This window comes from Leishmania braziliensis, chromosome 25 (assembly GCF_000002845.2).
Source record: "Leishmania braziliensis MHOM/BR/75/M2904 complete genome, chromosome 25".
Taxonomy (NCBI): Eukaryota; Euglenozoa; class Kinetoplastea; order Trypanosomatida; family Trypanosomatidae; genus Leishmania; species Leishmania braziliensis.
The window spans coordinates 322,449-336,428 of record NC_009317.2 but is presented as its reverse complement, the minus strand read 5'-3'; the positions used below and the strand labels follow the sequence as shown (position 1 = coordinate 336,428).

The following is a 13,980-nucleotide window of genomic DNA, read 5'->3' as shown; positions in this document are numbered from 1 at the left end:
CGTAGCACACGTCCATCCAACCCACCCGAGCTGCTCTTTGACTTTCCCTTCCTTTAATTCACCTTTTCAATGACGGCAATCGGTTAGAGCGACAGCGGCATTCATGGGGAAGGGAGAAGCGAGGATGAAGGGGTGGCTGGATGAATCGACAAGAGCACGTGGGGCGTGATGTGCGCTTGCCACATCACGGCAGCGCTTTCATGCTGTTCTTTTCTCTTCTCTGCCCTTGCACGTGTGACAAAGATGAGGTGAGAAGAGAAGACAGGCAAAGCCCACAACACCCACCCACCTCCACATCCACCCACCTCCACGCACACACACACACACACACACACACACACACACACACATCCAAAGGAAGACGAAGAGCAACGAGGGCTACACCACATCGACGAGGCGATGGTGCCACTACTGACACTTTGATTTCTATGAGTCGTTCTATGAAGGTTTGGTCGCTCACGCGCGCTTTCACCTGATACAGGAAGGGGAAGGGGGAGGGGAGGGGGTCTTCTGGTCTCCATTGTCAGAATAAAAAAGAGACACACCCTTCGCCCTTTGTTGTAGTGCTGCAGACGTGGCCCGTGCACACCCCCACACCCCCACACACACATACGTATGCATGAACAGGGTCTTTGGGTCGAACCCTCTACACTCCCACACTTCTCCAGAGCTCACGTTCTACGCCGACGGCGGGCAAATAACGAAAGTGCTACCGCTACTGCAGTTCCACCTAATTCCGTCTTAGGGAGAGGGCATCATGTCACCTGCAAGGAAGCTGTCCTGCGCATCCACAGCCGGATTGTCCTCCTGCTGCAGGAGCGGCTCAATGCGGGCATCGTGGTCAGGCAGAGCAAAGAAGACGATGCTGCAGCGGCTGCTGCTGCCCTTGGCGTTGCGCACACGATGGGGAGTTGCCTCGATGAGGCCGCCTGTCCACTTCTCCAGGAACAAGCCAGCGTTCACAAGAAGCGCGTCCTCAAGCACCGGGACAGCCGTGTAGGAGCCCTTCTCCTCGTCCCACACCTCCAGTCCCCCAAGCGAGTCCTGGGAGAGCAGGGTGATGGTGCTGAGGTCTTTGTGCGTGTCGAGGCGCACCGTCACGTCCTTGTCATCGTTGCTGTCCTCGGTATTCCCAGTCCTCACCAGCGGCTGCATTTTGGCCCCCTTGCGCCGCAGCACTTTCACGCCGTCCGGGTTGTGCGCTGATCGTTGGTTTTGAATGCTGACGCCATTTTTGAGTCGCACCCCTTCCCCAAGCCGCGGGTAGTACTTGGCTTGCAAGTCGCAGTCGCGCTTCTGGTGGAACGACGTGAAGTACTCCAGCTCGAAGTCCGTCGCGGGGTCCGGCCCGCCTTGCGGGATGGAGGGACGGATACCGAGACCGCAGCTGATGTGCCGCATCACGTCCATGCTCACCGTGTAGCAGAGGTCGTAGTAGGCTATCATCATGTCCTTGAAGTCGGACATGAAGTTGTCGTTGCGGCCCATGCCCGGGCTGAGGCTGTTGCCGACTGTGGGGGTTGAGTTGACGTGGTTCAGCAAGATGTCCCACGGGTTGCGACGGCTAATCATGCTCAGGTACTCACTCTCTTCCCAACCAGCTTGCTTGTAGTAGTCACGCCGCAGCACCGCTGGGTCAGTCACGTCGTCGCGGCCGATGGAGAAGCACTCGATGGCGTCGTCGATACCGCTCGCGCCGACGTAGCGGTAGTAGCCGCGGAATCCACTCGGGGACTTGATACTCTCCAGTTCGTATGGAGAGAGCTGAGTGCAGTTGTAGTTGTGAAGGTTGTTGCGCTTCAGGTTGCCCTGGGCGGCGGCGTCGCGCAGGTGCAGGACATACTGCTCGAAGAAGATGCGGCAATCACGGTGCAGCTGGTCGAAGATGGTCTTCTGTATGAAAGGGTGCTGAATATAACAATAACCGTGGTCCTGCAGGGACTCGAGAAGGGCATTGCTGGCCGACTCCGTTACGTTGCTCGGGCCGCGCCCGATCTTTACAAGCGTGCCGCGAGCAGGAATAGTGGCGCGAAGCATGGCTAACCGGACACACACACACACTCACACACACACACACACACCCAGAGAGAGAGAGAGAAATGCGCTTTTAGGCAGAAAAGAAGCTAAAGAGAGCACGTAGTGCGAACAACGACAGGCGTGAGTAAGCGAGAAAGGGGCGTGCTTGAGCACCGATCGAATGAAAAAGTGCAAGTAGGGTGGTGGTGGTGGACGAGGAAGAGGGGCACGTACGGTGCACTCTCTCTCTCTGTCTGTATCTATAGAGGTGCTGCGCTGTGTACTGTCCGCTGCCTTGACTCTCGCAGTGTCTCTGTTTGCTGCTCGTTTCCCCCCTTTGAGAATGGAGGAGGGGGAGCGGGCGGATGGGCAGGTGGGAGTTGCACCGGCACGCAAAAACCGCCGCGGTGGTGAGAGGGAGGGGGGGGGAGCGTAGAGAAGAGAGCGGAGGAGAAGAGTGATCGCAGTCGAAACGGCCACTGCCTACGATGGCCCGTCTTTTGAGATGAAACAAGCAGCAAGCACCAAAAAACCAAAGAGAGAAATACACAGGCCACCACGCCAAGCCTCGCGTCCGTTAGCCGTCTCCGACGTACCCTCGTCTGGTTGGTGGGTGCACACTGTCGTTGGGTGCCGGTGGCGCGTGGATTGCAAGGCGGAAAACCCTCGATGCCACTAAGCGCCTCTTTTCGCCCCTTTCTCGCTTGTCTGTGTGCGTGTGTGTGTGTGGGTATCTCCAATGTACACCAGGCGTGTGCGCACCTCTCTTGTGCTTTCGAGGAGTGAGAGAGAGAAAGGGAGAGGGGACGGGGGAGGGAGGGAAAGAGGTCCTCAACGTGTGGCCTGTCCCGAGCTGCGTCTTCTGGGATGAGTGGCGTGGTGCTGCTAATCGTCCGGATGTGGGGCTGCTGGGCGTGGGGAGGGGGCAGTTCTTAATGCCCCGTTGAAGGAGCAAGAAAATATGCACGGGGTGAGCGCAAGAGTGGCGGGCGGGGGGGGGGCAAGAGCGGGGAAAGGAGGGTCGAAAAATTATGAGTAGTAGGCCTCATGCCCTTCTGATTTTTCTCTTTCTCTTCACGCATGACCTTATATAAGGGGAGGGGCGAAGGACGCCGTTCAGATGCCCTTCCGGAAGATCAAACCGAGAGATGCCGCGCGAGCAAGCACTCCATGTGCCTCGCTTGGCTGGTCCTATGTTTCCCATTCTCTTTCCACCGTGCTGCCGACACACAAGTGGGTGGAGGGAGGGGGATATGGTGAGGGAGGTGCCAGAGGAAGAGAGGGGGCGTTTCAGAACAGTAGCATCCAGAAAAGTCGAGTTGGCAGCTCTGCTTCCTCCTTCAGAAACTGCACCCTCCTGCTCTGTTCTTCTACTGCTGACGTTCCTCTCCCAGGTTTGGTGGCACTCGTAGTCCGCCGCAGTGGCAGCTTCCCCTCTCCGCTCGCGCTTCTTTTTTACTGGCGTTGTTGTCTTCTCCACGTCAGCACGGAAGCGCGCTGGAGGCCGCCACTGCGCACCGCCCACGCGCGTCTTCTTCATCGCTAAGGCACCCCAAAAGAGAAAGAGAGACACGTGCCTACAGGCGCGTGCACATACACACACGTATACCGCCTGTCGTGGCTCTTGTGATAGCACCTCCTCTCCCCTGCTCGGTCCCACTGCTCTCCAGGACACGAATCTTTTCTATGAAAGGGAAAGGAGGGAGGGAGACCCAAAGAGCGATGTCTCTGCCTCAGAATGAAAGTGGGGGAGGACGGCGGAAGAGAAGGGAGGGCCGGATCGAAAATGGCCAGAGGCGGGGCCCCAGCAAGAGACGCACCTGTGGAAGCTTGGCGTGCAGATCTGGAAGAGGGGTGACACTGTAAGCTGTAGTAGTCACGTGCTTCTGCAGCTTTCCACCCGTCCCGCATAGACCACCGTCGCCGCTGCCATCTCATGTCCAGCCGCCTCTCCACCTCTGCTCGTCCGTTACGCAGTCCGGTTCGAGATGCGGCTTATGTCCGCTGCCTGCTCGAGCAGCGTTTTCTTCCAATCCAGGCTGGCTCCCTCATAGAAGCTGCGCTTGTGGATCGGCTTCCGATCTGCTGCTTCGCGTGCTGCCTTAAAGGCTTTGTGTGATAGCCTGGTGAGGGCACCTTCTTCGCCGTCGACGTGGTCTGCGGTGTCCTGCATGAGCTTTTCGTACGCACGTGAGTAGCGGTCGAACAGGGCGCACTCACGCTTCTCCTTTGCCTCCAGCAGCGCGCTCGGCTTTGTATAGTTTGTCCCTTTAGGGTTCTCGGCGGACCAGTGCCGGGACCTGGCGAGGGTGTCATACTCCACCACGTCGCCATTCTCGGCGCTTGTCAGCTCGAAGCGCGCGGGCACAGTGATGGTGAGTGCGCCGGTCCTCGCGACTGCACGCGTCGAAGTTGCAACTAGCATGGCGGATGCTGCGGGTGCGACACTCACTGCAGAAGTAGCGCAGGTGCTGCCGGGATCCTGTGCACGCGGTGTTAAGGGGCTCACCTGCTCCAACACGCCTTGCTGTCCGTCAACATTGTTTATCGGCCGCGTTGCTAGCCACCCCAGCTGGCCTCCGTTTGCGCCTTCGTTGTTTCTGGAGGCGTAGAGAGAGAGGTAGTCAGGCAGCTGGGACGGCGGTGGCGCCGTGCGGGGGACAAGAGAAGAAATTCTGGCGTAGTTGGCACTGCCGCGCAGAGGCACGCCAAGCTCATTCGAGTTTGCGATTTCCGGCTTGCCAGTTTCGAACTCTGAGAGATGCGACTGTAGCTGGGACTCCGTGTGGTTGCTACGCAGATATGACAGTGATGCACCTGCCGGAAGCCGCCGGAACACTTCGCCCAACATGGGAGCAGGTGGAGGTCGGATATGCGGAACAGACTTGGGGATGCCACCGACTTGCGCCTGTGCGGAGTTGCTTTTGCTTCGACGGGTGTCTGACATTGGCGGTTCCCCGTCCACGAGCTCCTCCCACCCGACATCTCTCCGGGCCGCCCCACCGGGGTAGTCCTCCGCCTTGTAGGCCATGATGGGCTCGATGAGGCTCTCCTCCGGCTGCAGCGGCTCCCCATCGAGCTCGTTACACTGAATATGATTTGGCGGGGTTAACGTATACGTTGGAGTTGGCGCAACGGCGGCGGGGCGCTCGACCGCATACGTCTCGGTCTGCTTGTGCGGTTTCGCGGGCAGGTCGTTGTCCGATGCCGGTGCGTTTGGCTGCTGCCAGAGCGCCGTGAGGGACTCCTGGGCGTGATCGTTGCGGCTCTGCAGAGTGGCGAGCTGCTGCCGAAGCTCTTCGGGGAGCTCTTCTGGACTGGAGCCACCGTGCGACGATGTCATCAGTCTTCAGCTGATGGGTGCCACAGGATTGAGAATGAGGAGAGGGGGGGGGGTGGCGGAGAGGATAGCAGATATCAACGACGGTGGAGGGGAGAGGGATAGCGGAAAGCAGCGGTGTTGTATGTGAGGGTGAAGTGGGCTGAGTTTTCATGTGCGTACTTCTAGAGGTCAACACCCACTAAGACACACACAGGCACGCACGCACAAATGGGAAGAGGGGGTGCAAAAGAGGAAAAACGATGAACGACGTCTGCAGTGCGTAACAGCGCGCAGGGGAGGGAGGGGGAGAAGGGGAGGGGGGTCCGAATTGGTGTGACCCCACAGCGTTTGGTTGGATATCCACGCCGCGGTTCTCACCGGTAAGGCGTGGCGGAGAATACATAAAAAGACCGAGGCGAGCAGAGCTGAAGAGGGAGAGGGGGAGAAATGCTTGACTGAAGATGAGTTGACTCGCGCGTCGAGATCCAAGAAGCAACGCGAATAATGACAAAGAATTGGGGGACGGGGGCACGCACGGCGTGAGGACTGCAGGGAATGAATTGGCGGAAATGGGGAGAGGGAAAAAGGAGAGGTGGCGGGTGGGGTGGGGCTGAGGGAAGGTGCGAGTGAAAGGAGTGAACCGGATGCACCGTGTCTTTGCCGCACGAATTCCACCCGAACACACGAGGCGAATATTCAGAAAAGAGAAAAGCAGGTGAGGAATGGGCCCAGGTTGATACACAGGATGGTTTCTTGAGTGCGTCTGGCGATGCTTTGCTTGACTAGGCTGATGTAGTTGAGCAGTGCCACGTATGCATGGGCCTTCGCTACAGACACACACATATATATATCTCAGCTAATGTGGAACAGGATATGTGTTCGGGTGAGTCTTACGGATTCTTTCTAGCCCTCTGTCTGCATTGCTCCCCCTTTCTTGTATGCGTGTGTGTACATGTGCCACAGTGACGGTGCAGGGCAAACTGAGGGGAGGCAGGAGAGGGAAGGAGAAGAGGGAAGTTGAACTGATGCTAGTCAGGTTGAGCCATAGGCTCAGGAAGAGGAAAAGGGATCCAAGGGAGACCATACGACTCCGCAAACCCACATATGTGCACTGAGTTGAAGTCGTTTCATTGAATTCACAGTACTGGACGCGCCTGCTCATGCGTGCGCGCGTGTATGTTATCTGTGTCAGGAAGCCGAGGCTCAGCAGCATGAAAGAAGACAACAAAAGGAGCCTCGCCGTTACCATCATCGCCACTTATCAACGTCGGCATCATTGCCCCTCACTGCTGCTATGGTTGCTGCTCACTGGGTAAGAGGAACCCGAGTGTAAAGAGAAAGGAAGAAAAGAGGAGCGCTCAGGAGCCCCCCCTCCCCACACACATGCCGATGAGCACAAGAAGCAGACAAGAAGGCTAGGCGCCACTCCCTCCTCCAGCATCGCAAGAGGGCTACACACAGCTCACCGCCAGTTGTGGCATGCGCACGGCTACTCAAGGCACACCCGTGTACAGGGTAGAGCTGGGAACCACACACACACACACACACACACAGAGTCCCACTCTCTCACTTGCCTTCCTGCTGTGTGCTTCTTCGGGGCGAGTGCTACCACTTGCGCAGTACATAGGTGTTCCAGTACTCCTTCATCATCTGCTTGAAGTTTAGCTGACTCATTTCCAAGAAGCCCATCTTGTGAAGGTTCAGCCGCGGCTTTGCCTCGGGGAACTTGCGCTTCGCTCCGTCCGCGGCGAGGAAGCGGAACATGGCGAGACTGCGCTCACACGACTGCACTGCCACAGCGATCTGGTCTGCGTCACGCAGCTCAGACCCTTCGCGGAACTTCTGCCGCAGGATAATAATAAAGCGCTCGTTCATCTGCGCGTGTTCGTTAAGGTCGCATAGGGCGCTAGGTGGGCAGAGGACGGCGAGCTTGAGCCACTGCCGATAGGAGCGACACACGCGGTTCGCATGCGGGATGCCGGGGAGGTTAGTTCCTGCGTCGCGGATCACCACCTCTGAGACGGGGGCGACGAGGGCCTTGCTACGGACAATACTGCCGCCCAGAGCGTAGAGAGGGGCACTAAAGTGCAGCATGACGCACGCTTCTAGGCGATGATGGGTGCCGCAGAGAGGGAAGGGGAAAGGGAGGAGTCAAGGTAGCGCAGACAACCACAACAGTTACATTAAGTGAACAGACGCGCTCTTCAAAACACGTTGGAACAAGAAACCCCAGGGGGTAAACTAGGAAGAAGAGAAGTCTAGAAGCCAAAGAAACTGTCGCCGCTTTCTACCGCGTGTTACTGACCCGCACACAGATATAGACTGACACCCAGCCCTGCTGACACTGCTGCTGATGTTGTCTCTTAGGGAGACGCGCTATAACGCCTTAGTGGGCGTGTTGATCTGAAAAACAAAGCAAGTTAGCTGTAAGCATAAGAGAAAGTCGCGTAAGTGGCGGCGGCGATGTTTGCCGCGCGACGGGGTGATGAGGGAAGGTAAAGAGATGAGAGAGCGTGATGTGTAGTCCCTGGCGTTCCTGCTAGTCGCATGCAGTTCTTCAGCATTCGGCCATCATTGGGGGGGGGGATACATTTCGCCTAACCTTCGCTACGCTCGCGGGTCTCACACATCCGCCAAGCACACCGTTTGTCCAGGACCGGACCTCGTCCCACGTCGTCGGTCCTCCTAGCGCCGGAGTGTGCGAGGAGGCAAGGGTAAAATACACCCTGGCTGGCCGCCTTAGCGCTCTCCGACACGTCAACTCAGCAGTCGACTCGCGTTGGTTCCGTAGGATTGTGGTGCGAGGGTGTAGCGGAGAAGGGCTCAGTGCCGGACTAGAAGCCCCCGCTGTGGCTCTTCCTCCATGACTGCTTTAAAGGGCGCTGATCCCGCACTGAGCCCGGCAAAGAAAAATAAAAGCTGAGAGACGTCTGTCACCCGCCAGATCGCGTTGCCACCAGCGGGAACGGCCATTCAAGTGCCTGCTCGCATAGCGGAGACTTCTCAGACCCGAGTAAAGGCAGTGCCGAGTCGTCGGCGGGGCGGCGCGTGGCACCTCGAGTGGTGCCGCAGCCTTTGGCGAGGCTGCGCGGCAGGCCATTCACCAAGCTTTGCTGTACTGCAATGTAAAAGAGCGCCGCATCTACGCCCCCTCTGATAAGCAGAGGCTTCTTGTGTGCGCGCACAGCCGGTTAAGCCAGTGGCCTCTTCCGACTCCGCCGAAGCCGTGGTGCGTCCCCTGTGCTGCCACGATTGCAGAGTGACCCGTGGCCGGTGCGATGCGCAGTGTCCGGCCTCTGGCGCTCACCAGCCCTTCTGACAGCAGAGACTGCAGACACGGCATCGCCGCTCGGGGCTCTGCGTGTGCCGAGTGCTTGGCTGTGAGGTACCCATGGTTTGTCAGCGGGTCCTCTCGCGGCAACGGCGCCCCTGTCGCACACGGCCCGCGGAGCTTCGCACCGTTTCCATGGTGGGTCGTGAGATGCGCACATTGAAGTCGCCGGCAAGTTCTCCGAGCCCTCGGATATTGTCCCATCCTTCGTGCGGCGTGTCCCTCCATGCCGCCCGCTCTCGCTGCGGAGTGCCACGCCAGCTTCAGGACGAGTGCGGCGCGCAGCTGGGTTCTCCAGAGCTCCTTGTGAGGTGTCTTCGTCTCCTCGAGGTGCAGCGGGGCACGCGGGTGGGTCTTGGTTTCTCGCCCGAACCTCCTCGCGGCGCTCGCTGCTCAGAGCTCCGGCGACATCGATCAATCGCATTGGTCTGGCTGGCTCCCGTGCAGGGGAAGGTGGAGTGGGCCCACCACCCCTTTACCAACACAGGGGCTCTTGAGGCGGTTGACCACTTCCACTTTCGCACCCCTGCCGTCCGCACGCCCAGGTGGAAATGACCGCCTTCGCCAGGTCGAAGCTCAGCAGGGTGCTTGGCATCAGCCACAGCCCTCAACCATCGCAAGTGGCCCGCTAGAACCGCTGATAATACCGCTGATCATGTCACCGTGCTGACATGTGCGGGTCTGTCCGAGTAGATGCACCGCCCTGGCAGACAGGCGCGCCCACCACCCACCCGCCCGCCTGCCGCTCGCGTCATTGTTGGGGAGGGAATCGCCTCGCCGTAGAGCGCCGCGTGTTGCTCACGAAGAACCGTGCCCAGCGACTGTGTCGGCTGCGTCTTTGCTAGGCCTCTCGTCGACTGCCAGGAAAGGGGTCAACCGGCTGCTTGCCTTCTTCGCCTGCCTCCGCCGCTCCCCGCACCTCTGTTTGAGTTGCCGCAGTGCGCAGGGCATCGTCCTATTTCCCCTTCCTGGCCGTCTGCAGAGTTGTGAGGCGGAAGAGCTCCGCCGTGTGGTGTTTGAGGTCGTCCTCCTCGGCAGCCACGCCGCCTGTCATGTTTGGTGCTGCCTCCCCGAGAAGTTGGCCATTCAGCTGGGTCAAGCTGCCTTGTCGAAAAAAAAAAAAACAAAGCGTGTATTCCACTTCTGCGGTGCTTCGCCTTTGCAGATGCTTTCATGGGGCGATTGTGTTGGGAGGGTGACAGGGAGTTGGCAGTGCAGCAGAGATTAGGTGGTGCTGCAGAAAGGTGTAGATGACGAGGAGGGTGAAGGAATAAGGCGGCAATCCTATTCTCTTGTACTCCGCTGACCCTCACACACTTTTACCTCGCCTTCCTATCGGCACCGTCGCTCTCCTCCCTGTAAGTATAATCATTTTTGTTCCACTTTGATCAGTCCTCGCTCGAGTGCCGCTTACGAGCTTCACAACAGGCCCTTAGCTTCGTACGAGGTTGTGCCTTGGGAACAACGCACGCACCCGCGTCTACATACGCACTCCCAAGCATCTGTGGGGAGAGCTGAGCCACAGGGGCCTTCGCTAAATACCTCAAAACCAAAGTGAGATGACCACGCGCATATAGAGAGCACGTGTGATGGTCGAATTCGAGTGCGTGCCTGCGTGTGCGCGAAAAGGAAGAACGAAACGACGCAGTGGCGGCCGTTTCGGGTTGCCTCAGCAATCGGTGGTGGTGGTGGTGGCGCTGTGGAGAGTGAATGAAGAAGAAGCGAGGGAGAATAGGGCTTGTGTCTGCATGAGTGAGAGGTGCGCTTGGCTAAGAGCGATATCCACCCCCGAAGGCTAGGAAAAGGGCGACAGCGGTGGTACTAGTCTATGTAATGACCCGTTCTTTCCCCGGTGATGAGAGTTCTAGTCAGATAGGAGGAGGGGGAGGGAGGTGGTCAGTGGGTGTGACCGAGAGCAGTCTCCCTCTTCCCTTTCCACACAGAGCCTCCCTTGAGGACGCCGCAGCCTGCTTTGCTCTCCGCTGCACACTGCCCAGAGAGAGAGAGAGCACAGATGTGATGATCCTCTACCAACTCATCAGAGTCTTTCGCAATTACGTCTCCTTTTCTGCAAATCTTTCGGCCTTCTCTCTTCTCTCTCTTTTTGATATTTTCTTTTCGCTTGGTCTTCGCGTGGGGCCCATTTTGAATGGCGATTGTGCATGTCTGCTCCCCCCAAGACACGTCGCACGTATGTTACATTGACTCTAAACATCCGTCGCCTTCTCGCACACACCCAGACACACACACACACACACACACACACACCCGCAGCTTCTCTCTCTGTATCAGCACCCCCCCTCGTTCTCTTCCCTGTGGATGCAGGGAGGGACGAGTGGGGTACAGAAACCCAGGCTGGGTGTGCCTCTGTGTGCGGGGTTTGCGCTCTCTAATGAGGCTGCGGCGGGCTGCCTTGGTGGAGCGTGGGCGGTGGTGAAGGGGGACGAGGAAACATAGAACAGAGAAGAGCAGCGCTGGTGCCCAAAGCAACAGCGCCGGGAGCAAAGTCCAGAGAAAAAAGTGTGTGTGTGTGTGGGCGGGGGGGGGGTGGAGGCAACGGGACCAGCCCCCTTCTACGGACGCATCGTCCTCCCCCCGTTTGACCCCTTTTCTTTTTGTTGTTCATTCAGCGTTGCGGCTGCTCCGTCGAAGGCGCGTTCCACTGCACATGCCAGGGGCGCCACAGCGGAGCTCCCTCTACCGCCTCGAGCAGCAAGGAGGTAAGGGAGTTGAAGAACAGCAGCGGGTCGGCGAGGCATGCAAAACCCAGGGCAGATGGAAACCCGGGCTGGGGAGGGAGGGAGGAGGGGGGGGGGGAAGCTACCCAACAAGGCTGACAACAGGGTAGACGCACCCACAACATCAACTGAAGGAGGGCGTGGGCAAGCTTGCACCTACGCCTCAACGCCGGAGAGAAGAGAGGGCCTAGCCAGTCGCTCTGTTTGTTCGTTCCCCCCCCCCCCCCCCACACACACACACACCGACGGGAATACCTCCTCAGTCGGTGGTGCCGAGCAGCGCCACGCCACGCATGCGCCAGTACGCGTCATCCTCGGCAACTGGCAGTCGCACGTCAAATATCCAGTTGTTGTCGGAGCGCGACGGGTACTTGTACACGGGGCAGCGGTAGTATTCCTGCTTCGTCTTCTTCGCCGCGCCGGGCTTCACCGCCTGCACCAGCGCCTGCTGCGGCGCTTCCTTGTTGTAGGCGGAGATGAGCAGCATCGGCAGTTCACGGTAGAGGTCGCCAGGCAGCGGATCCTTGAGTCGCTTGTTCACGCGATCCCACATGGCACCCTCAAGGTAGAGGCCATAGATCACCACCTCACCCTTCTCCGTGCGCAGATCGTCCGCCTTCGCTTCCTGTCCTGGGCGGTATTCGGAGCTGCGCACCTCTGTGCGGGCTTCAACCTTGTCCAGCGCCCACGGCACCGCCTCGTTGGCGTGGCTACGCGTGATTTCCTGTCGTACCGACGTGAGGAAGCCCTGCGGGTTGAAGAAGCCGGGCAGCCAGTACACCGGCGGGCGGCCGTTGCAGGCCCACACGTGCAGTTGCTCGTAGCGGCGCACAAGCTCGGCAATCCAGAGAGAGATGTTTGGCGACGGCCACCCCACCGCCACCCACGCTGCCGGCACACGCGCGTCATACAGGGAGTTGAGGGCGTCCTGCAGAGCCGGAGTGAGGATGATGGTACCAGCCACTGCCAACTTCAGGTCCTGGCAGGTCCTGCGTACTGTCCGGATCGTGACGCTTAGGCGGTCGATCTCTTGTCCGGCGAAAATGGAGAGCGGCTGGCGATCGCCAATGTGAGCCTTGCGGTCCACCGTCCAGTCGCTCGGGAGCAGCTTAAGGTAACTCTCCGCCATGGAGATGACCTTGTCCTCACGCGTCACGCCGCCGGTGGTGGAGGCGCCTCGCGGCTGCACGTCGAGGATGGTGGCAAGCACCTCCTGCGCCTGCCGAGTACGGTAGGTGATGTCCTGGTTGGGGTGCATCTGAAACGCCTCCGGTGTGTCGACGTCCGGGTACGTCTCCCTAATGAACTCGCGGTGCTTGTTGATGTCGTCGAAGAGCGGAATGCCGTAGTTGGGGTAGAACTCCGTCATGTCCTTGCCGTCCTTGCACTTGTCGGGGTTTGTGATGTGCACGTCGTACAGGAACTCCGTGATGGCCTTGAAGAGGGCGCGGTCGTTGTTGTCGGTGATGCGGCCGCCGTACTGGATGTCGGCCACCATGTAGCACACCGTGTCGCGGTTTACGGGGTTGCGCAGCTGCTCGCCAATGGTTGTCATGTGGTTGATCAGGAACTGCACCGAGGCCGTCCAGTCGCCCTGGTTGAACTCGTAGGGCACACTGAAGCCGATCGGGCCGAACTTGCGCCGCTCCACCACGACGGAGTGCAGAAAGCACTGCGCAAACAGCATCGGGCGCCACTCTGGCCGGCGAAACATCTCGAGGTAGTCCTGCGACATCCATGAGTAGGTGCGGATCAGACCCGCCTTGATACCCTGCGGTGGTTCATTCGTCAGCTTGATGGACATCTGCAGCAGCCCAATCGGAACGGAGGTGTGCGGTTCTGACGTGACCCAGATGCGGGCCTCCTCGTGGATCTCCGCTTTCTTCTCACCCGCCTGCGCCGGCATCATCTGTACGCGCAGACGCTCCTCGAGCTGCAGGAGAAACGGCAGGCCAAGGTGGCAGTTCTGCAGCAGCGCCCAGTCGCCGTTCTGCCACGCCGATGTCACGATGTTCATGGCCGCTTCCTCCTGTCCTTGGCCCATCGAGATCGGGTAGATCTTCTTCTTCAGCTTCTTGGCGCTCGCCTCGATGAGGGTTGTTGGATCGCTACCCTGGGACAGCAGAAACACGATCGGCGTCAGCCCCGTCGTCTCCTCCACCACGTCCACCAGCTCCAGCTGCTGCGGCTCGGCGAAAATCTTGCCGAGCGAGACCGAAATGTACTGCGCCGCCGCCAGCATTGTGCGATCCTCGCGCAGCGCGCGCACGAGAAGCAGGCGCTCAAAGGCGTTCATCTTCTCGTTGATGTCCGGCACCGGCAGCGTCTCCATGTTGTCTGACTCGATGTACGGCCGCCACTGCTGTTCATTGCGCATGATCAGGTCTGGCAGCTGCTTGAAGACGCGCGGCACCTGCTGTGCAATGGCCATCACATTCGCCCACGCCTTGTCCTTCAGCCAGTTGAACGGTTTCGCGCGGTCGACCTGCACGCCACCACCACCCTTTAGCAGTGCCTCGAAGGCTACCGGGTCGAGTCGGCCAGCCTTCACTTCGATCTTGCATGCGAGTAGC

General features: G+C 59.2%; 4 protein-coding genes across 4 annotated transcripts in view; all 4 read right to left on the bottom strand.

Moving 5' to 3' along the window:
* Window positions 1-741: 741 nt before the first annotated feature.
* Window positions 742-2,037, bottom strand: LBRM_25_0890 (conserved hypothetical protein; the record flags this gene model as incomplete). The annotated part of the gene is made up of 1 exon (XM_001565544.1): window positions 742-2,037. One exon carries the CDS (start codon window positions 2,035-2,037, stop codon window positions 742-744), a length of 1,296 nt encoding a protein of 431 aa, XP_001565594.1.
* A 1,948-nt stretch (window positions 2,038-3,985) lies between these two features.
* LBRM_25_0880 (conserved hypothetical protein) lies at window positions 3,986-5,359 on the bottom strand (the record flags this gene model as incomplete). Its single annotated transcript, XM_001565543.2, has 1 exon — window positions 3,986-5,359. One exon carries the CDS (start codon window positions 5,357-5,359, stop codon window positions 3,986-3,988), a length of 1,374 nt encoding a protein of 457 aa, XP_001565593.1.
* A 1,584-nt stretch (window positions 5,360-6,943) lies between these two features.
* Window positions 6,944-7,432, bottom strand: LBRM_25_0870 (conserved hypothetical protein; the record flags this gene model as incomplete). Its single annotated transcript, XM_001565542.1, has 1 exon — window positions 6,944-7,432. One exon carries the CDS (start codon window positions 7,430-7,432, stop codon window positions 6,944-6,946), a length of 489 nt encoding a protein of 162 aa, XP_001565592.1.
* Window positions 7,433-11,666: 4,234 nt separating this feature from the next.
* LBRM_25_0860 (putative dynein heavy chain) overlaps window positions 11,667-13,980 on the bottom strand; it is a gene marked incomplete at both ends in the record, with an annotated part of 14,154 nt that continues 11,840 nt past the window's right edge. The window contains one exon of the mRNA XM_001565541.2: window positions 11,667-13,980. This exon is cut by the window's right edge and continues 11,840 nt beyond it. Within this exon, the coding sequence (XP_001565591.2) occupies window positions 11,667-13,980 (2,314 nt within the window).